Source organism: Ascaphus truei, chromosome 4 (genome assembly GCF_040206685.1).
Source record: "Ascaphus truei isolate aAscTru1 chromosome 4, aAscTru1.hap1, whole genome shotgun sequence".
Lineage (NCBI taxonomy): Eukaryota > Metazoa > Chordata > Amphibia > Anura > Ascaphidae > Ascaphus > Ascaphus truei.
Window position 1 is genome coordinate 28982056 of NC_134486.1, and position 22612 is coordinate 29004667.

The window sequence follows — 22612 nt, forward strand, 5'->3', positions numbered from 1 at the left end:
GGCAGTAAATGAATGCAGGGCTCGCGGTCTGCACGTTGTCAGCTTGCAGGATCAGCCAGTGGAAAATAGCTGATGTATCTTTAACTCGCAGAGGGTGCAGCCTCCTCTGACAATGGAAACTTTCTGAGTGTTTCCCTCCTGCCAAGCCCCAGAAAAAGGAAGCTTGTTCCGCTGAGTTCAACCCCAGACAGCTTCACAACTTCCTTCCTGCTTGCTGCAAATTTTTTTTTTTTTTAATACATTGTACAAATATTGTAGGAAAAAAACACACACACACACACACACACCCACACACCCCCCCACCCCCCCCCCCACACACACACACACACACAACAATGTTGCAGCTGAAGAGGTGATCCTGAGTTTAGCAGAGACAGATAGAGCTGGTGGTGACACAGATCTCAGGGAAGCTCAGGCTGGAGGAGGGGGTTGATCACTGGGGAGGAAGAACCCTGCAGGATTTTTCCATCCCTCTCTCTACCAGTTTGAGCTCTTGGAGATGAGAGGTTGAGTGCGGAATACCCATCTGATTGCACAGGTAAGGGCTGCTGCTGCTGCATTCTCTCTTGGCTATCTGTGCACAGCAGAGCTGCTGTGTGTGATGTGAGGGGGTCACTGTCTGATTGTGTCCGTTCAATGCTGTGATCATCAGCAGGAGAGAGATGGCACATTTTTAATGGAGTTTTTTTTTCCTCCCCACTGGGAAAATGGCAAGATCCCTCTCCCATCTTTTCATACCAGTAGACGTGCTGTGTTCTGCTTGTCTGTGGATTTGTCCTCTCCCCATACAGACGGGATTGTAATTAGATTGTAAGCTCTTTGGAGCAAAGTCTCCTGTTGCCTTGTCATTTACCTGTTGCACTTATCTCCATTGTATTGTACTCACCTCCTGTTGTAAAGCGCTGTGTGTACTTGCCTGGCGCTATATAAATACGATGGTACATACATAATGTACAGTATCTGGGAGACTGGATCTCCAGTAACTGAGATACACGGTCCGTTTTCAGGGACTTTGGATTGATGAGCTTGCCTTTTTCCTGTACATGGACAGATCTGTTCGTGTTGTGTGTGGAAGTTGTCATGTCAGCCTTTGGCGGCGTCCACGCTAGCGCTGAGCGCGCGGCGCATGCCGAGTTTAGTTACTGCAATTTAAATTGGCCCGTCCCCGCTAACGCAGTGCACGCCCGCGCTCTCCCAAGCTTGGCACTTGGAGAGACAAAAAAAAAAGGGAGTTTGAAGCGCGCTCAACATGCCCCCAACGCCCCCTCTGCGCGCGCTTGCAAAATAGACAGGACACCCGGCGCTCATGCTTGGCGAGCTGGGGATGTCACCGCTCTCAACATGAGCGCGGTCAGCGCCAGTGGGGTCGCAGCCTTATTATTATGCCGCTTTAGAGCTATTCTCCCATGAGCAGCCACATAGAGAAATGTATCGTGCGGAGAATTGGGGGAGCAGTGAACACTGAGGGCCGTTCTCCTTGTTGTGTGTCTGTGTTGTGTAAGTGTGTGGATTAGCCCTTTGTGCATTTTTTTTTTTGTACATTTAAATGGGGCTTTGACGAAAGGCAAAGACGGTCAGATTATCAGATTATGAACTAGAACAGTTCCTCAATTAGCTCTTATTAGTTCAACTGGCAGCGAAGGGGTTAAACCCCCCCACAAACGTGCTGAAATTGTAAAAAAAAAAACAGGCAAACAAACAATAATGGGTCTGGAGACGCCAAATTTGTATAACAAAGGAGATTCTGATAAACCCTCCCTCGTTCTGCGCTACAATATATACCTATTATAGTTTATTACAGTATATCAAAGTGTAAAAGCAGTTAAACAATGGACCTGGCACGGGAGCGCTGAGTTTATATAAGAACACGGCGGTGGTTATAACAGCGTTGTGGAGACGGTTTAATAAATGGCAAAAGTTGAATGACACTGAGCGCTCCGGGGCAATAGAGGACGTCTAATGTCAGTATACTGCTGTGCTAATCAGTGGCTGTCATATGGAAACGGGTGATACTGTACATTGTAACATGATGGGCATTAGTGGGCAGGGGGTCCAGATTCTGTAGGTTTACATACAAACAAAAGAACTGGCTATGGGAAAGATATGAGTGATTAACCCCTAAACTACTGACTCCAGATGCTTATCCTCCCTGCCCTTGTAACAAATGTCATTTTACCCCCTACTGTGTCTGTCTCCCAATATACAACACGATTGCATGCTCTTGGGGGGCAGGGTCACCCTTTGCCTCATGTTGATAGTTACTTGTCGCCCTTATCACCCCGTTGCTTGTACTTTATTTTCCCTGTGAGGTACATTTTGTAAAGCGCTGTGTAGACCGCTGGCGCGACGGAAAATAAAATGATACGACGCATACACGCATTATCATTTCTTTCAAACGAACCAACCTATTCTGTAGCGTAGTACAATGGGGGGTGTGATGGCCATAACAGTACAATGACAAAATGAACATACATTGGGCTATCAGGTCATGGAAGAGGAGAGTTAATCATTTATCTCCACAGTTCAATAGGGTCTAACATAGGGGGGGGGGGGTGACTGCCTTACTCAAGGGTTGGCAACATGTCCGGTTTTCAGGATATCTCTGCTTCAGCGCAGGTGGCTCAGTCGAAGCCACTGCTATGCGGGCCGTGCTGCTGATGAAAGGGTTAAATGGAAGACAGATAATATAAGACAGGATAACGCCCCTTTGAACGTTGGGGCAAGTGATGCGTAAACTGAATTAAAGTTGGCTTTTTTGACATTTACTCTTGACATTTTTTAGGCAGTGTATTCATGTACAGTATATTTCTTATTACGTTATGATGGGGTTTTAGTGAACAACAGCTATCTACATCTTTCCCCCCAAAATACATAAAGTATTACAATACAGTAGTACAGTCCAAACAATACTTATCTATAGCCACATATCTATATCCACATATATATATATATACACACATATATAGAAATACACACACACACACACACACACACACAGGCAAAATAGTTATTTTTTGTTAATATGGCAAAGTAGGGATAATAAGGACAGGTGACATAACACAACCTGCCACAGTTCTGTAAAGGTGGATTGTATTTTCCCACAAAACCTTTAAAATCAGGGAAGCAAGGTCCCATTTAACCTCACAGGTAGCGTTGTGTTGCAACATACCTAGTTTTGAAGTCCTTAATGCTAGGTGTATTGAAGTTTTGGAGCACTGCAGGTGTTCAGTTACCTACAGATAATCCTGAATTTTGAGGCATAAAAGAGGGTAACCAAACTCCTGCAGCGCCTTAGTACTATTGCACACATTGTGTTGTCTCATTACAAAGCAAGTTGTGCAAAATAGGACTTTTAAGTGAGGTGACCAGGTTAGATATATATTCAATGCTTGAAGCACCTCCCGCTCTCCGACAGCATTTGCGACCTCACAGGCCTACTCTTATGTCAAAATATAGTCTATTGAAAGGCCATTTGTTTTTGTTCCAGAACCCCAAAATCTTACTTTTTTGGGGGTTCTCAGACTTGAACGCCTTTTCTCTGTCGCAGCCTTTTGAATACATGATCCGGTCGTTCTTTGGGTTATGGTTAGCCAAGCCAACTGGTCTTGGGAACCTCTTCTTTAGAAGATACTACATGTTGTCATAAAAGGACAAAGTGCTGTGGAGGGATGGACGCGTTTTCTTCTACCCTATCAGCAAGATTTCAGATATGCCCATATTGTTAGTAGAGTGACTGGAAGGGGGGGACCTACTGTCAATGTCACCTTTCATGTAGGTGAAGTGGTTCAAATCTTAGGCCTCGGAAATAGTAGGCGTGCGGGCGTGACGGAGCGGGTGGCGTCACGCGCCCGTCTGCTGCAGAGACGATCCGTGGCCCGTGGGATGGGGCGGAGGAGACGCGACAGGGAGGTATGTCGGAGGCGTGGCCATGACGTCACGTGGAGCCGTCCACCCTCATTGGCTGAACCGCTCACGTGACCCGCCCGTGGCGCGCGACAAAATCTAAAGGTTTTGCCTTTGCGAAAAATCGTCCCGCGTCGTCGCTCGCGTGCACAAGGCGCGCTCTATGTCACATCAGCCTAACTTCAAATCACGTGAGCAGCCTTACCTCATTATCCTCAAAGCCAATAACGCTAAGTCATGCTTTCTCCCGGGAAGGAGCATTAACGCTTAGCGGTTGTTAGCGATAATTAGATGCAAAGGAGACGTTTACCCTAATATCACGTATCCACTACAGTCTGTCCGGGTTAACGCAGGGACTTATCATAACGTTAGTTAAGTCATAGCTAAACGTGCAGTTACTCCCATCCAGACCCTGGTTTTTGTTTCTCTCCACACAAACAATAAAAGCCCTTTTGCAGGTCTGCAAAGAAGTCGTGCTCATTAGCTTAGTGCACGTGCCTTATTGTTCTCAGTAACATCATGCTATGAGCCCTGATTTAATGGAACAGTGTGGATCTATGCCTTAGTACAGGGCTGGGCAACTCCAGTCCTCAAGAGTCACCAACAGTCAGGTTTATCAGGATATCCCTGCTTCAGCACAGGTGGCTCAATCAGTGGCCGAGTCTTCGACTGTGTCACTGATGAAGCCACCTGTGCTGAAGCAGGGATATCCTTACAGTCTGACCTGTTGGCGACCCTTGGGGACTGGAGTTGCCCACCCCCTGCCTCAGTATCGTCTCATTACCTTGGGATGGTCACTTTATCTATGTGCCCGTTGCACATATCAAATAATTAAACACAATTGTAGGCTCGTGATCCATGCTGGCAAAATGATGTGGGTGTCATTCATTATATGTATTTATTATTCTTCATACGTGTGCTCTCGCTGGCCTTTTTGCTAAGCAAATTTCTGTCAAGTATTCCATGACCGGTTTATTGGCATACAAACACCTTTATACAAAACAGGGTTACCACTTTTTTTTTTTTTTTTTTTTTAAAGCCAAAAGAGATACAGTATTTTCTATATTTTAATGTCAGTGACTTTGTGCCACATGTCAAATCAAGAGGCTGAGATGGTGAGCCAAACCGTGACTACTTTTGTCTGCTTCTGGCTGTGTAAAGTGTAGCCAACATGTTAACAAAGTTTCTCACTTTGGAACCAGATCTGTTTGGTCAATAAGCCTCTCTCCCTGTAACGTGTGCTGCTAAATGGTGTTTGAAATATAGCACTGTGTTGCGTTGGCAGCAAGGAGTATGTGTTTAATAAGTCAACCAAATAGAATAGATGAAGTGTAGTAATTACAAGTAGTAACCAACCAGCATTGCATTTAAACGGGAGCATGAGGAAGAACATGCTATTTTCTCTGGTTTGGTGACCCAACCTTGGGCTTATTCATATGGCAACATTAGTCAATTAAAATAAATCTTTGCACCTTATCAGTGACTTTGTGCACTTAAAGAAAGCATGTCCTAACAGCACTTCCATTCCACCCACTGTGCGTTATTGAAAGAATTGTGCTTCCACTGTCTTCTACAATAAAAGACCTTCTTTGGTGGGATTTGGAGGGGATTTGAGAGCTTACAGGTCTGCAGTCTTTGGAAGCCCTAGTTGTGTCTTGCGACGTTGTCCTGCAGTCCTGAGATGTTGTTACTGAGAATACCCCAACGATATTTGATTGAGTTTGAGTCAGGAGTGGCCAACGCCGGTCCTCAAGGGCCACCAACAATATTTTAAGGATATCGCTGCTTCAGCACAGGTGGCTCCATCAAGGCTCAGCCACTGACGGAGCCACCTGTGCTGAAGCAAGGATATCCTGATAATCTGACTGTTTGGTGGGCCCTTGAGGACAGGAGTTGCCCACCCCTGCTTAATGCTGTTCGATGCACTTAAATGTCCTTATTGGAAGTCAGAGATAAAACTTCTGAACATGACAGGCTGCCCCCACCTAAGATCTGATTAGATGTGCCATCTTCGGGTTGGACCCCTGGACACCTCTGTGTTTGTATTTCTATCACTAATGCTCTATGCTCGTCTGTGGCCAAGTGTGCCACACTGCTGCTTTTTAAATGTTTTTGGGCCATGGTAGTTTGTTTGACCCTTTAGGGTTAATAGAATAGGGTATACAAAGACACAAAGCCCCTTCAGAGTCCAGCCACATGTCTCTCACAGGATTCCAACGAGATTATTCAATAAACCCTGAACGTATCAGAGCTTATTAAATAAGCCCTCAAGTATTTTGTCGGAAACTCCCATAGGAACTGTGGATTCATCCCTGTTGATGAATCTGTGTTATTATTATTATTATTGTTTATTTGTTAAGCACCAACATATTCCACAGCATGGTACAATGGGGGCACAGAGACTGATAATTACATAGAGTTATATACAAATAAGGACAGATACAGAGAGGCAATGAGAGCCCTGCTCCTCAGAGCTTACATACACTCTAGAGAGTTTAGACGGTTTTATCAGAATGGAATTCACAGATACTGTAATGATATGTAATAATAAGGGGGAAATAATCATCCACTTTACAATATACAGTAAAGGTAACCAAACTCCAGCGAGCCTATTCACGGCTCATGCAGGTTCCCCAAGCCAGCTCCAGTCTCGCACACATCATACGGCGTTTACACTTACAGAGACCAACATTCTGGGCATGGATGTGCAAATGACCACTCTATCATCATGGTGAATGGCATTAAGTGAGCTTCATTGTCTTGTACTGTTAGCTTTCAGACTCTTATGATCTCTGCCACAGTGAAAGCAGACACAGCACATGTGCCAGAAGTTTATGATTTAAATGTTTTTCTTCTCTCCCTCCCTCTCTCCTCATTTGCAGCTGATTTGTTTATGGAGGTTTGGGCAGCGGCCCAGCTCAGCTCTCCTCAGTCCAGCTTTCCGGGCGATGCTGCTGCTCTCCTGGAAGGGAAGGGGAGGGGATCCCCGTGTGTGAGCCCCAGGTGCACCGCCCACGTTGTGTCTGAAGCTCCCCTCCTCACAGTACTATGGCTGTATATTGCTATGCCTTGAATAGCTTGGTGATGATGAATAATAGCAATGTGAAGACAGGCAATGTGACAAAGACAAGCCCGAGCTGCCAGAGACCCGTGCTGCCCGTGCCTGACAGGCGGAGCACCTACTGCCCGCTGCTGGTGAGCCCACCACTTCCGCTCTATAGCCCAGGACCTTCCAGTCCCGGGGGCTCTCCCAGGAGTCCTTACACCACGTCTTTTATCTTCCCTGGTGAGACACAAGAGCGGCCGAGGAGCCGGAGCCCTAGCTGGAGCTGCAGAGGCGGACAGACACCACGAGCTGGAAGGTGTCCTTCCCCAATGCGACTTCAGGGTGGCAACATGGGAGAAGCAGGATCAGTGATAGGCTCGCGATTGAGAGCGTTATCAGGGATAGGAGATGGAACAGCTTCAGGATCTGGCATAGGTTCAGGAATGTGGCTGGGGGAATCGGAGGACAAGAGGCGTCTGGCTCGGATCCAGCGGGAGCTTCAGAATGTGCAGGTCAATCAGGTGGTGGGACTTTTTGAAGCGCACATCCAGGCTCAGAACTGCCCGCTGTCCCCTGTGCTGCGGAGTCCAAGATTGTGCAGCAGGTCCCCATCCCCCTTACGCAGAGCCAGGGGAGAAGAGATGACTTTCTGCTTTGGCCAGGATGTAGTGCGCAGAGTGTCGGGCTGCAGCCGGGAAGGAATGCCGGTGATTCCTACAACTCCATCAGTGGATTCCACAGTGGAAAAGGACCTATCCAGAACTAACAATGCAGTGTGTACAGGGCAGTCATGCGACAATCACTCCTACCAGGAAGACTCTACCAAGCCCAGCTCTCCAGGAGGGATCAGGCCAGGACCTATCCCTGCTGTTATTGTGACTGACCACGGGGCGGATGAGGATGGACAAGTGGAGAACAATAGTTATGGCAACAACCCAACGTCTTTCCCCAGGAAACTGTCATCCTCCTCCGCCTCCTCTACTGGCTTCTCCTCCTCCTGGGATGACTCTGAGGACGATGTGTCTAGTGACCCTGAGCGATCCCCAGACCGGAGCACCCCTTTCCTTCAGACTGTCGAGCAGCAGAAGCCACGCGTGGTAAGTGCACATTACCATCAATTCAAGTTTTTCTGAATATGCTTTGCATTGAGATCTAAAACACATGCCCCTAAAACTAAAAGGAACCGGCACTCCAGAGGTCTTCATACAAAGAGATGTTAATCCACATAGATCAACGTTTCGGTCAAGATGACAAAGGTCAGTGTGTTTGACCGAAACGTTGATCTACAGTATGTGGACTAAAATCTCACTTTTCGTATGAAGACCTCTGGAGTGCCGGTTCCTTTTAGTTTTAGGAGGATGTGCCCTATTGTAGAGGTCTCATCAGTGGGGGATGAACGCTGTGCACGTGATCCAGTTGCATACATCCAGTGAGTGCACCTATTTCTTTCTTCCTTTGCATTGAGATCTTACTGTAGATTTTGAGATCCACCACCATTTCTTTTTTTTGCAGACCCTAGTTGTAAAGAGGTGAAATTCCATTTAAAAAAAATTGTTGGTCCCAAGTTAGTTATCTTTTTCACTTCATTCTTTTAATGAGATTTTATCATTAAAGTTGGAGTGGTTCTGGAAAATCTTTAGCTTTGTCATTCCAGATCGTAGATGTCACACCGTGTAGAAAAACATCATGCTATCTACTTCACGTGGTTATCCAATTGACGGCCATTTAAATTCTAAATAGGAAACAAGTGTTTCCATCACGGATTCCAAACGGCGGTGTTTTTACTTTGCATAAAACTTTGCTGAGATAGTATCATGCTCCAAAAACTGCTTTAACAGATGAGTCCTTTTTGAGGAGGTCTTCGTTGAAGCGGATTCAATTGAGGTTGTCATAGTACACTATATGCAACATTTTTCTGCCTCCCAACTTGTCATATTCAGGGACATTTAAAGAGTGCAGCAGTAAGTAGGCACTTATTTGTGCACTTGAATGATGCTTAATGCTCAACAGTTTGAAACACCATTTGATTTTTGAGGTTACGATTGTCCTTTTTAATCAGCATTTGCAGTGTTGAGTGATACTGAGCAAGACAGTACTTTGTAAAAAGCTGATTTAGCTTGAGAGAGTTTAGAGCAGGGGTGGGCAACTCCAGTCCTCAAGGGCTAGCAACGAGTCTCTGATTGAGCCACCTGTGTTGTTGCCCTTGAGGCCTGGAGTTGACCACTCCTGGCCAAAATGATTCACGGCTCTCTCGTGTATGGCATTTTTCACTTTTACTACTTCTGTCTGTGTGTTCAGATTCAGGTTGGCGGAGGAATTTTCAGCTTTAACGTAAATGCTTCAGATGACTCCGGGCATAAGTCATTTTCCCACTAACTGCATTGTGTGCGATGTTTGTCAGAGATAAGAAGTGTGAAGGAAATCATAAATACAGCTTGGTTTTGCAGAATTACAAACCAAACCAGGCACACTCTCTTCAGTGCAAGATATAGGTATGTTCCCCATTGCACTTCAGCTTCCTTTTCAAGCTCGGAAAAAGTGTCACATGTGCAGGGAGGGAGTTTGGACTTTGTTTAGCAGATTCATTATTTTCGTTTTATTCGTTAAGCGCTTTCAGAACTGCGGATTCATTGCAGGCTTTACTGAACCAAAAAAATTACTTTTTCTTAGATGTAACTGAGCTTTCAAAACCTCCCATATCTCTTCTGTACAAGTGCACATTACGTCTTGCCAAAACTCTCACTGGTCCATTAGGGCCTTTATCCGATATACCGTGAAGCCACTTCCCAGGGCTCTGGAGCTCACCTCTTTGAAGACGACTGCACTTGAGTGTCACCGATCTTCTGGTACTTGACCATGTGATGGCTTGGTGTAGCGATCGTATGGTCACGGGAACCTGCCCCCCCCCTCAGGACATGATCGTGTTCACCGCCCCAATGGATCTCCCCCCACACCCCCAGAAAATGAGCATTTCTAGCATGACGGACACTGTACGGCATAGGGCACCAGGAGTGCCAATCCTTATTACATACAGGGTATGTCTTGGGAAACAAAGGGTTGAATAAGGGCTTAAAAGGGCCTAAAGTGCTTTGAGAGTTACTCTGAATATGGCTTTTATAAGCATGTCCTGTGGAAACAATGCCTGTCTTGCAGGGACAATGCACAGGCAGAGTCAATTACTGGCATAATGAAAAAGTAGGGCAGAGAGGCAGTCTTGGGGTTTCTGAGCTCTGCGGCCATCAGGTTAAACCAGGGGTTCTCAACTCCAGTCCTCAAAACCCCCCTCCCCCCCCCCCCGCCCCCCACAGGTCAGGTTTTGAGGATATCCCTGCATCAGCACAGGTGGCTCAATCAGTGACTCAGTCTCAGACTGAGCTGTTTTGGGAGGGCGGGGGGGGGGGGGGGGGGGGGTTGTTGACTGGAGTTAAGCATCCCTGGGTTAAACATTCCAGAACAGAGGGTCCTGCTACGACAATACAGAACATCCAGTACCCTCATTAAGATTGAGTGGGCTAAGAAACACGACAAGCAGAAAATAACGCGTCTCCCGACCACCGCCGATGCCCTTGTTATAATGTGCCGTGAAGCCGCTCCTGTGTTTTGGAGAAGAGATTAGCTCTATCAATAACAATGGGATTAAAACCTCGTGTGTTGCAGGGAAGCCGATTCACAGCGTGTTGGAATGAAGGCGTGAGTGTTGATCGCATCAACGCCGCGTTCTACGCACTCCTCCAGCAGTGAGAGTTTCGGCTTATTCGCATGGCACCTCAATGTAACAAATCATTTTTGATGTCAGTTTTAGAGATGTTTCTGCAGAGCACCAGCAACAGAATTCAGCACAGACACATTCTCCCAGTCTTATGATACATGACTAAACTAGATAAATATGACTTCAGTAACTTCCCTTCTGTCAGATCTACCTTCAATATTGAAGTGAAATGCACTTTTCTGCGTAATAACGGAGGCTCCTAATTTTGAACGGGAAACGTGATGATACGTTTAGCATTATTAGTTCCTTTATCACTTTCGTTTTTTTCCTGTTGGGAAGTTTTTGACTTGACATAAAGTTGAAGTCAAATGAGATGTTTCCTTTGCCCAGCGGTAACACAGACACCAAGACGCCCCGGCCAATCAGTGCTGCAGGTGTGACTTAGCCCCTGTGCAATAATGCCTGCAGCGATCAGCCAAAAACTGCAATGGCTTTGAATGTGAGTTTGTGTCCAATCGCGGTGTGACCGGCTGCACCAGACTATATGGCAATGATTCAATAATGGCGCCGCTATCCGCCAAAACTCCAATTTGTACCATTATTTTTTTTTATATAAAATGCAGAATTTTATTAAGGTTTTTATAGGAAATAAACACAAAATAGGGAGTTGGGGTCAGGAGCACAGAAAGGAAAATAAAGTGAGTTTACATTCACGTGTCCACAGATTAATACAGAGTCAGGCAAACACAGGGACATTCCACATGGCCTTTAACTCTGCACATGTTGTTGGGCTTGGGCCATGAGAGAGGTGGGTGACTTTTGAGGGACGATGGTTCGGTGGCGGCTCATTCCTCTACCGCAGGGGTTCTTCACCTTTTGTACGTTAATCACCCCTAAGGGACCAACACGGTGCCCAATCACCCCACACCAATCATTTTATACATGACGTACCGGTACCATTTCAATATTTTGATTTCACCTCAACGAAGGCGTTCAACCGCGCCAGTAGCTAGACTGAAATGTTTAGTATATGGCCCTATATCTCTTTTTAGTAAGTACGTGTCACGGAAAATAATGGGTGGATCCCTATCGATCACACATTTATGTGGCGGGAGATAAAGAAGCTTTCACACAATGTATCGACATCGTGTTATTTTAATTTTTTTTTCAAACGGTTTTTATTAGGCATATTCATTTATACATACATTGGGTTACGTTACATTTCTGGCCTAATACAAATAGATTTTCCTTGTTCGGTTGGGGGTCGGGGGGGGAGAAAGCACACTCAGGGCCACTTTATGGTCCATGAGGTGTAGCGAAAGAGAGAAAAGGTATGTGAGAGAGAGGGGGGTGAGGAGTTGGGGAAAGGAGGGGGGGGGGGAGAGTGGTCATCCCTCCCCTCGTCCGGCCGCTCCGCTTCTAATCTTCTACAACCCTTAACTGTTTCTGTTATGGTGCAAGGGATTCTATTCTGAGTCTTTCTAGTGAATTATCCAGGGTTCCCAGATTTATAGAACCCTTCGGTAGATCGTTTTAGAAAAGCCGTAAGTTTTTCCATCCTCATTACCTCATTGAGTCTATTTTTCACCTGTTGTTTTGTGGGGGGTGCTGTCTTCTTCCAGGAGTATGCTCCCGAGCATCTTGCTGCTGTCAGAATAAAGGAGATTAATTTCCATACTGGGCGATCGATCTCCTCTATCGGTCTGCCCAGTATGAAGGACAATAACAGAAAAAGAAGACTAGCGCTCCAGGAGCTGAAAAGGTCTAAGGGAGATATCATCTTCCTCCAGGAGACGCACTTTGGATCTCAAGAGCTGCCCAAATTAATTAGCAATGTATTCCCGACGGGTTTCTTCTCATCATTTAATAGTAAAAAGCGCGGAGTAGCTATTCTACTCAGACAAGGAACCCCATTCAATATTACCAAAATGACTTCAGATCCAGAGGGTAGATTTCTAATGGTATACGGTTAGCTCGCGGGTACAGCAATCGCTCTGGTCAACATCTATGCGCCAAATGAAAATCAAACAGAATTCCTAAAAACAGTGCTAGAGAAGATTGATCCTAACTACCTACCCTCTTTGATTATAGGTGGGGACTTTAATATGCTGATAAACTCCACTGAGGACAGAGTCTCAACTCTGAATCGCTCACAAAGAGCATCCTCCCAGAAAATGGAGAGACAATTTAAAGCGATTACTATGGAAACGAATGTTTGATGTCTTGAGTTTTGTAGCTCAGAGCTCATAATAGCATTGTGGTGGGGTCTAGTCCGGGAGAACCCCTAAAGGTGAGCCAGGGCTGCCAAACCCTCTGGAATTTGGCATGTGTGTCATTTAGAAAGCTCGTCAGCTTTTCCATCTGGCAAACAAACCATTGCTTTTGGCTTATGATGGATATGGACAGGATTTTGTCCTGTTTCCAGAGGGCCGCCAGCGGATTCATGTACTTTTAATAACATTTTCGGGAACTTCCTTTTGTCCTTTTTCATTTCCAGCAGGAACTCTAAATGGAGCGGGATAAGGGGGAAATGGGCATGATTGCCAATTTTAATTGTTCCAACCTGGGCATAAGAGAATTAGATTTATCAAAGCGCACTTCGTGTCTGGAGGCCAATTAGGAAACAGGTTAAATTAGGGCAATAAAACTCAACCTAAACTCTAATTGACAATGTTTCCAAGTAATTGTTGGGATAAAGTTTAAACACAATACTTGTCTAATTATTTTCTGAGGCATCAATTGCTTAGTATTAAATATTCCTGCCACTGTTTCGTTTGATGAGACCCTATGCCCCTTAAACATGGACACATATGTTACGTGAATATTGAAGTTGGCTTGACAATCTTGCCAAGCAAGGGGAAGACTTCAAAGCATATTGAATAATATTTATGCCTTAAGAGTACAATTAACTAGTAGATAAGGTGTTACATGACTGAGTACTTCCACATTATTTTAAGCCTAGAATACATTTCTAAGTGGAATTGTGCCTTTAACATTGCCCATGCTAGAGGAGCTTCAATTATATTACTTAACCGCGCCTCGCAGCTCTCTTCTGATATATCGGGTAGTCTCAACGTCAGCTCAAATACCTACAGCAGATTGTAGAGAAAAATGGTATTTCCTTGCAAGGGAATATCTGTGGCGGTGGCTTGGCTCGCTGCACCTCCTCTGGGCAGCCTCTCTGACTTACTCTGCTTAGCCTGTTTGCTATGTTGAGTCATAAACAAACGGGTTTCCCTGCATGTGCCCATTCACGTAACACGTCTTTAAGAGCAAACAGCTGCCACCCTAGAACCCTGATGAAGGGAATCCCTAAAGGGCCAACGTAGGAGGCGCAGGAGAAGTTGCTCCAGGGACAAAGATTTTCATATACCAGCTAGGGATTTACACAGGAGGTTCGCATGCTCCTCCGTGCAGCCTCTCTGGCTGAGGGGTCCGCAGGTTCAAACCTTGGCACCCCCACTTTTGCCTTTTATCACCCTGCCTGTGATAATTGTCGCAGTGGTGGTAGTAACGGCACAAGGACGCACTATGCACCGCTGTCATCGTCTTAACAAACGTACGACTCAACGCCATTTCTCTTTTCACTCTTAGAACATTAATACTGCATACACTTTGTGGGGGGGCTTAGGTACACAAACCATGGTCCAGTTACAAACCCCGTTCCTGACGTGGCAGTGAAAGGGTTACGCACATTTACGGTTATTCAGAACAGGCGTATTACTGCTGTGTGGCAGAAACCAGGCTTCTATTGATTTATCGCCATATGTAAAAAAAAAAGCCTTTGAAATCCAAGCAGAAGGCTGTAAGAATGTTGGACGTGAATACTAACATTTGTGAACAAGAATAAGTGGGGAAAAAAACGACTTTGACGTACAGAAGATCAGAGACACACGTGTGTCATTGAAATGGTTTCTTCTGTTTGCATCTCTTCAGTGTTACTCAGAACATACGTGAAAAAACTGATGCCTGCGTGAGTGTCTCTGGTCTGGCAAAAGAGATTTTGAGCTGGGACTGAAAGTGTCACAGGAGTCATAAGGAAACAATGCAACATGCCGTTCAAATCCACATTTCTTGCAAACGTGTCCTATATTTTGGGCTTATTTTGCAATCTGTCCACCTTTATTCTCGTGTGAGCGACCGGTCACCCCTCACAGCTGTAACGAGAATCTACAGATGGACCCTGATTGTAACAAACTCTGGCAAAAATCAGGGTTATTGGTTTAGAAAGACAATTATAATTTCAAGCTATAATTGCCGTTTTAATTATATTTTAGGTGCATTCAAAACAATAAAATAAAAAAATATATATCCAAGCAATAGACTTTACTAGCTTACAGTACAGTTGCACACACCTTGCATTATTAAGTGACTTTTTAAATATCTGTGTCTTTCCATTTTTTACAGTGATATTGTAGTAACCCCGAGCTAAGTCCTTTTGCCACCTTGCTGTGTTATGTCATACTGTTGCTCTATCGCTTGCCTTTGGTGGGCAGGGCGTGGGCGAGGTCTACTAACTATCTAGTGGAAATTGAACCACATGTGGTTTTGAGATCTGCAGAAAGTGTCATGCAGTTATTCAGCTGCTCTGCGGCAAATGCAAGATTCTCTGGCAGGTTATGCAGAGCGGGCCTTGGGATGTCGGAGTTCCACTTCTGAAAATGAACGGACCACTGTCTCTAATTCAGGGGTAGCCAACTCCAGTCCTCAAGGGCCACCAGCAGGTCAGGTTTTCAGGATACCCCTGCTTCAGCACAGGTGGCTCAAATCGTCCCTGCTTCAGCACAGGTGTCTCAATCAGTGGCTCAGTCTTCGACCGAGCCACCTGTGCTGAAGCTGGGATATCCTAAAAACCTGACCTGTTGGTAGCCCTTGAGAACTGGAGTTGCCCACCCCTGCTTTAATTAATATTACTACTGCATATATATTTCTAATCCCCTATAGAAAAAACAAACCAGCATCAAGTTGGCAATACATGCTAGAGTGAAAGTTAATAGCCACAAGACACCTTCTCAGCGTTCAAAATGCAACACTACCAGTACCACTGCTTTCTTCTTTTCACACCAAGAGGACTGCTACAGTCTTTATTTTCACACTGGGAGTGCCACGGCAGTGTCATTTTATTCACAAAACAACAATGTCATTTTTAAAGAAGAGATTTATTTTAGAAGAAAAAAAAAAAACCTCACCCTTTTTTATATCTACAGCATAAATCCATTATAAAATACAGTTCAAATAATCTTGGCCCTCTTGGTTTGAGGGGTTCCCCTTCAGTCAAAAGCAAACACATCACAAACAGAGCCTCAGTTCAGCCCGATAATAATGAAGCGCTTAACATATTTGTATATCCGCAACTCGGCATTTTCCGTGCTGCAGAGAATAGCCAGCAATGTTGAACTGTTTAGGGAAAGGGATCGGTTTACTAATGTTTAAAATGCAAGAACAGGGTCCCCTTTCATGAATTCGCTCAAACAGTTCCTGCTTTTGCTTAGGATCCCACATACGGGCCCCTTTGTTCTCTCCCCAGCCTTTGACAGGTAGATTACGTCTCTCCGGTGACAGAGCAGTGAAGTTTCCATTCACTAGTGCAGGGGCCTGCAACCTCACACGGAAGAAGATGCATTTTATATCAAGTGTCTTTCTCCAAAATATTCCCAGAGCCGCAACACATGCATGAATATTACACCCACACAGAGAAAGTGGGGGGTACAGTGGCCTGTACTCCAAAGAAAATTCACTCCAATGCACACTACCTAAATTTAAAATTTAACCTTTAATATCAAGTACTTAAAACATATATTACCAAAGTGAAAATGTGATAAATAAATTAAATAAAGTAACTCGTGCAGACAGGCAGTCTCCAATGTTTAAATGCTCCAGTATATCATTAAAACTGGAGAATAGGAGGCTGCTAGGGTGCACACAGCCGGAGTGAGCAAACAAGCACCCCACTTCACTGATTAGCCTAATAAATCGTGAATATCGTAGTGGCTATTAATATCATTGATTATAACTTGATACTGGCAGTATAGCCTCCTAATCAGGTCTTGACCTGCTCCAGGAATCCTTGCCTAGCCGCTACCCTAATTTTATATATATATCAGCTAATCTAGTGAACGGCTGACAAGTACTGTATTAAAATAGCCCCATGAAGGGGGCTGACATCATCAACACGCGTCCAACGCGCGTTTCCCTCCTACTACGGAGCTTCCTCAGGGACAAAATTTGTATATATATAAAATTAGGGTAGCGGCTAGGCAAGGATTCCTGGAGCAGGTCAAGACCTGATTAGGAGGCTATACTGCCAGTATCAAGTTATAATCAGTGAAGTGGGGTGCTTGTTTGCTCACTCCGGCTGTGTGCACCCTAGCAGCCTCCTATTCTCCAGTTTTAATGATATAATGCAGCATTTAAACATTAGAGACTGCCTGTCTGCACGAGTTACTTTATTTAATTTATTTTTAAACGCTATCACATTTTCACTTTGGTAATATATGTTTTAAGTACTTGATATTAAAGGTTAAATTTTAAATTTAGGTAGTGTGCATTTGAGTGAATTTTCTTTGGAGTACAGGCCACTGTACCCCCCACTTTCTCTGATTCACTTCAGTTCACAGTTGCACCTACTTTTCATTATCAATTGAATTTATTATTATTAACATTTTCTACACAATTAGTATGGTTTAGTCGATCACTCCCTTATCCCCTCCTTTTTACACCAACACACACATATACTGTACACACACTAATAGGTATATACTGTATAAGCATTAACATACAACACATGCATGAATATTACACCCCCACAAACACACATACTGTACACACACTAATAGGTATATACATTAACATACAACACATGCATGAATATTACACCCCCACAAACACACATACTGTACACATACTAATAGGTATATACATTAACATACAACACATGCATGAATATTACACCCCCACAAACACACATACTGTACACATACTAATAGGTATATACATTAACATACAACACATGCATGAATATTACACCCCCACAAACACACATACTGTACACACACTAATAGGTATATGCATTAACATACAACACATGCATGAATATTACACCCCCACAAATACACATACTGTACACATACTAATAGGTATATGCATTAACATACAACACATGCATGAATATTACACCCCCACAAACACACACACACACACACACACACACACACACACACACATATACTGTACACACACTAATAGGTATATACTGTATAAGCATTAACATATGACAAAATATGTGGGGGAATAAAATGCATCTCACAATAATATGTCCCTTTATTTAGTTTTTTTCATTGTTTTTTTGTGCAAAACAGTGTCGTCTACAAATATACAATACATACACTACCCCCCCCCCCAAAAAACACCTACACCCCCCCTGAAATACATATATATTATATATATATATATATATATATATATATATATATATATATATAGTGCAGAATAAATGAGTTCTTCACTATTAGGTGATACCTTTTTTTATTTGGACTAACAATTTATGTCATAGGACAAGCTTTCGAGAGTTCTCCTCTCTTCCTCAGGTCACAGCGGTATATATATTTATATATTTAAAAAAAAAGTAAGTTATGGTGAAAAAGACAACAAAAACCTCCACCGTTAGCATATAGCCAATAAAGAATATCACTTGTGAGCACATTCACATGTCTTAGACAGGTCTGCAACCCTGCCTTTCACCATTATCACCTAGCATACAGTGCTCCCACTGCAGCAAGGGATTCTGGGATATAAATATATATATATATATTTCCCCTACCCTATGGGAGATGAGACAGCTACTACGTGTGTGTGTGTGTGTGTTTGTATGTGTGTGTGTAGTACTTTATCTGTGTCTCACAAGAGGCCTGAACATCCGCTGCTGGGAGCCTGGGGTGTACGTGGATCGTCGGGTGACAGCACCTCCACCTGTGAGGAATCCTGACAGCGCCAGATAACCCCCTCACAGGACCCAATGCAATAGCTACACACAGTACATATGATAACAGTTTACTACATGCAGATGATGATAATAGAGATAACAATATAACACACACCAAATAGGCCACGCACGACCGTAACCTCCCACAGGGCCCTCCAACCCAGCGTCCACACCCTGATGGGATATCCCAAAGTACTGAGGTGCCCCTGGGTACCTAACCACCCAGTGTCCACAGATGTCAACCCACCCAATATGTGTGACAGCGCTGCCCACAACTAACGTGTTATTGTTGGTGCACTTGGATAGATAATTGGTAGAGATAACTGCCAGGGGCTCCAGCACCCGGTAGCGCCGATTGAAGACAAGGGGCCGCCCGGCCCCGCACTGTCGTTGTCAGCGATGAGTCCGCCTCCACGTGGGGTGGTATCCTCTGACAGTCTCAGTATGCGTTGATGGTCTGGTCCCAGACCACAGGCCCATCTGCTGCACGGCGTCCTTTACTGTGTCCCTGACACTAACGAGATAATGGGGCAGTGTCCCTGTCTAAGGGCTTGTCCCTGTAGTAGCCACAAACTTTACATGGGAGTCGGGGCCTATGGGGCCTCTGGCCTAGTGCAGGGGCAACAGAAATCCTGCACACACACCCTACCCTCTCCTTGTCCCAGCTCCGTCTGACGTGCTCCTAGCGCGCCAAATGTATATCCTCAGCAGGGAATCCGGGCAGCCATATTGGCTGTGCAGCCCCGCATGGTATCTGCCCCTGGCATTATCTTATACTATATTAGTGAAAGCACTGTATGTTTGCCTGCCTGCCTGCATGCATGCCTGCCTGCTGGATGTCCGGTGTCCCTAGCGGCAATCTCATTGGTCCCTTGGCCCGCCCGCCCCCGCACACCTCTCATTGGCCTCACACACTCACACCACCCCCTTGGCCCGCCCCCCACACCTCTCATTGGCCTGAGGCGGAGTGACGGGCCAAAGGTCCAAAAAAATAAATAAAACACACACACACACACACACACACACACACACACACACACACACACACACACACACACACACACACACACACACACACACACACACACACACCTCTCTCCCCTCTCCAAATCACCTCTTCCCCCTCCCCAGCGGCATCACCTCTTCCCCCTCCCCAGCGGCATCACCTCTTCCCCCTCCCCAGCGGCATCACCTCTTCCCCCTCCCCAGCGGCATCACCTCTTCCCCCTCCCCAGCGGCATCACCTCTCCACCCTCACCGCTCCAAATCACCTCTTCCCCCTCCCCAGCGGCATCACCTCTTCCCCCTCCCCAGCGGCATCACCTCTTCCCCCTCCCCAGCGGCATCACCTCTTCCCCCTCCCCAGCGGCATCACCTCTTCCCCCTCCCCAGCGGCATCACCTCTTCCCCCTCCCCAGCGGCATCACCTCTCCCCCCTCACCGCTCCAAATCACCTCTCCCCGCTCCAAATCACCTCTCCCCGCTCCAAATCACCTCTCCCCCCTCCCCGCTCCAAATCACCTCGCTTCCCGCAGCTGCCACGCGGCGCGTAAGATGGCGGCTCCCCTTCCTCCCTCGCGGCGCCGAGTCAGACGGTGGCGGCGCCCGGAAGTACAGGTAGGTGTCGCTCCCCACCTCCGGCGCCAAACGGAACTGAGAAAGGGCGCATCAACTGAGGTGTGTGTGTGTGTGTGTGTGTGTGTGTGTGTGTGTGTCACTGTCCACTGCCCCCCCCTCCTATCCACTGCCCCCCCCTCCTGTCCACTGCCCCCCCCTCCTGTCCACTGCCCCCCCCTCCTGTCCACTGCGTCCCCCCTCCTGTCCACTGCGTCCCCCCTCCTGTCCCCCCTCCTGTCCACTGCCCCCCCCCCTCCTGTCCACTGCCCCCCCCTCCTGTCCACTGCCCCCCCCTCCTGTCCACTGCCCCCCCCTCCTGTCCACTGCCCCCCCTCCTGTCCACTGCCCCCCCTCCTGTCCACTGCCCCCCCCTCCTGTCCACTGCCCCCCCTCCTGTCCACTGCCCCCTCCCTCCTGTCCACTGCCCCCCCCCTCCTGTCCACTGCCCCCCCCCTCCTGTCCACTGCCCCCCCCTCCTGTCCACTGCCCCCCCCTCCTGTCCACTGCCCCCCCCTCCTGTCCACTGCCCCCCCCTCCTGTCCACTGCCCCCCCCCTCCTGTCCACTGCCCCCCCCTCCTGTCCACTGCCCCCTCCCTCCTGTCCACTGCCCCCCCCTCCTGTCCACTGCCCCCCCCTCCTGTCCACTGCCCCCCCCTCCTGTCCACTGCCCCCCCCCTCCGGTCCACTGCCCCCCCCCTCCTGTCCACTGCAGGAAATGCAGGGGGAGGAATCCATGCCTTTGAGGCGCCCCCCCCTCCCTCCCTTTGACGCCCCCCCCCTCCCTTTGACGCCCCCCCCCTCCCTTTGACGCCCCCCCTCCCTTTGACGCCCCCCCCTCCCTTTGACGCCCCCCCTCCCTTTGACGCCCCCCCTCCCTTTGACGCCCCCCCCTCCCTTTGACGCCCCCCCCCTCCCTTTGACGCCCCCCCCCCTCCCTTTGACGCCCCCCCCCCCCTCCCTTTGACGCCCCCCCCCTCCCTTTGATGCCCCCCCCCTCCCTTTGACGCCCCCCCCCTCCCTTTGACGCCCCCCCCTCCCTTTGACGCCCCCCCCCTCCCTTTGACGCCCCCCCCCTCCCTTTGACGCCCCCCCCCTCCCTTTGACGCCCCCCCCCTCCCTTTGACGCCCCCCCCCTCCCTTTGAGGCCCCCCCCCTCCCTTTGAGGCCCCCCCCCTCCCTTTGACACCCCCCCTTCCCTTTGACGCCCCCCCCTCCCTTTGACGCCCCCCCCTCCCTTTGACGCCCCCCCCTGCCTTTGACGCCCCCCCCTGCCTTTGACGCCCCGCGCGCACACACTGACTGACTGCCGCACGCACGCACACACTGACTGACGCGCACACAAAGCCTGACTGACGCACGCACACACTGACTGAGGCACACACTGACTGTGTGTGCGTCAGTCAGTCTGTGTGTGTTTGTGTTTCTGCCTCAGACTCACTGACGCGCGAGCAAACACACAGTGACTGACGCACACACGCTACATGAAGCTGTAAAGGAGGGAGGGAGGGGGGGGACTGGATTGATGTGAATGGGGGACAAACAGAGAGAGGGGGGAGGAGAGAGAGGAACGGGAACATTACATCCCGGGCAACGCCGGGTCTCTCAGCTAGTGGACAATAAAGCATGGCATGTTTAGGGGGTTAAACACAGATTTTCTGCCTGGTACACATGGCGTGTGAGGGTTTTCCCTTCCTTTAGCTGCTCCTTGCTTGTGTGACTGTTTTGCACAGGTTCTTGCCCAGGTGAAGTGTCTGCCCCTGTCACATCCCTTCTCTTGGTTGGTCCTCTGGCAGGGAGGGTAAAGGAAACAGTGGACCCCTTCCCCTCCATTTTCAATTGCCGCCGGGAAAAGGAAAAAAAAACAACAACTTTCTGAGTTTGCAAAGAAACTAAAACAGGCAGATATTTGCATTACGCATGGCTCCATTTGTTTAAAGAAACCAATGACCATGTTAACATTGGTTTGTGTGAGGAAATGGCACTATGGTCCTAGGCAAGCCACTTTATTACCAAGTGCCTCAGGTATCTCTCCCCCCCTTCCCCCATAACATTCATTTATCTTGAAAGTGAGCTACATGTGGTGCCATTTAAAGCTGCAGACCAAGCAATATCCTGTCTGTGTTTAAAAAAAATAAAATTATATATATATATACATATATATATTAGTACTGTACTATGAGAAAATACTTGTAGCATTTTTTTAAAACAACTCTGAATGACATCTTTAATGTATTATAATGTAACACGCATTTTTTGTTTCTACTGCAACCATTTACAAATCCTATCCCCTTCTGAAACAGGCTCTGGCACACCCTTTTTGAGCCCTGCCCTCTCTCTAGCAGTGCACCAATTGTA

General features: G+C 47.0%; 1 protein-coding gene across 1 annotated transcript in view; it reads left to right on the forward strand.

Moving 5' to 3' along the window:
- The first annotated feature begins 317 nt into the window (after window positions 1-317).
- The window catches only part of ITPKB (inositol-trisphosphate 3-kinase B), a 123336-nt gene continuing 101041 nt past the window's right edge, over window positions 318-22612 (forward strand). The window contains exons 1-2 of the mRNA XM_075595483.1: window positions 318-538; window positions 6786-8046. Of these exons, the coding sequence (XP_075451598.1) occupies window positions 6952-8046 (1095 nt within the window). The 5' untranslated portion in view covers window positions 318-538; window positions 6786-6951. The remainder of the gene's footprint in view (window positions 539-6785; window positions 8047-22612) is intronic.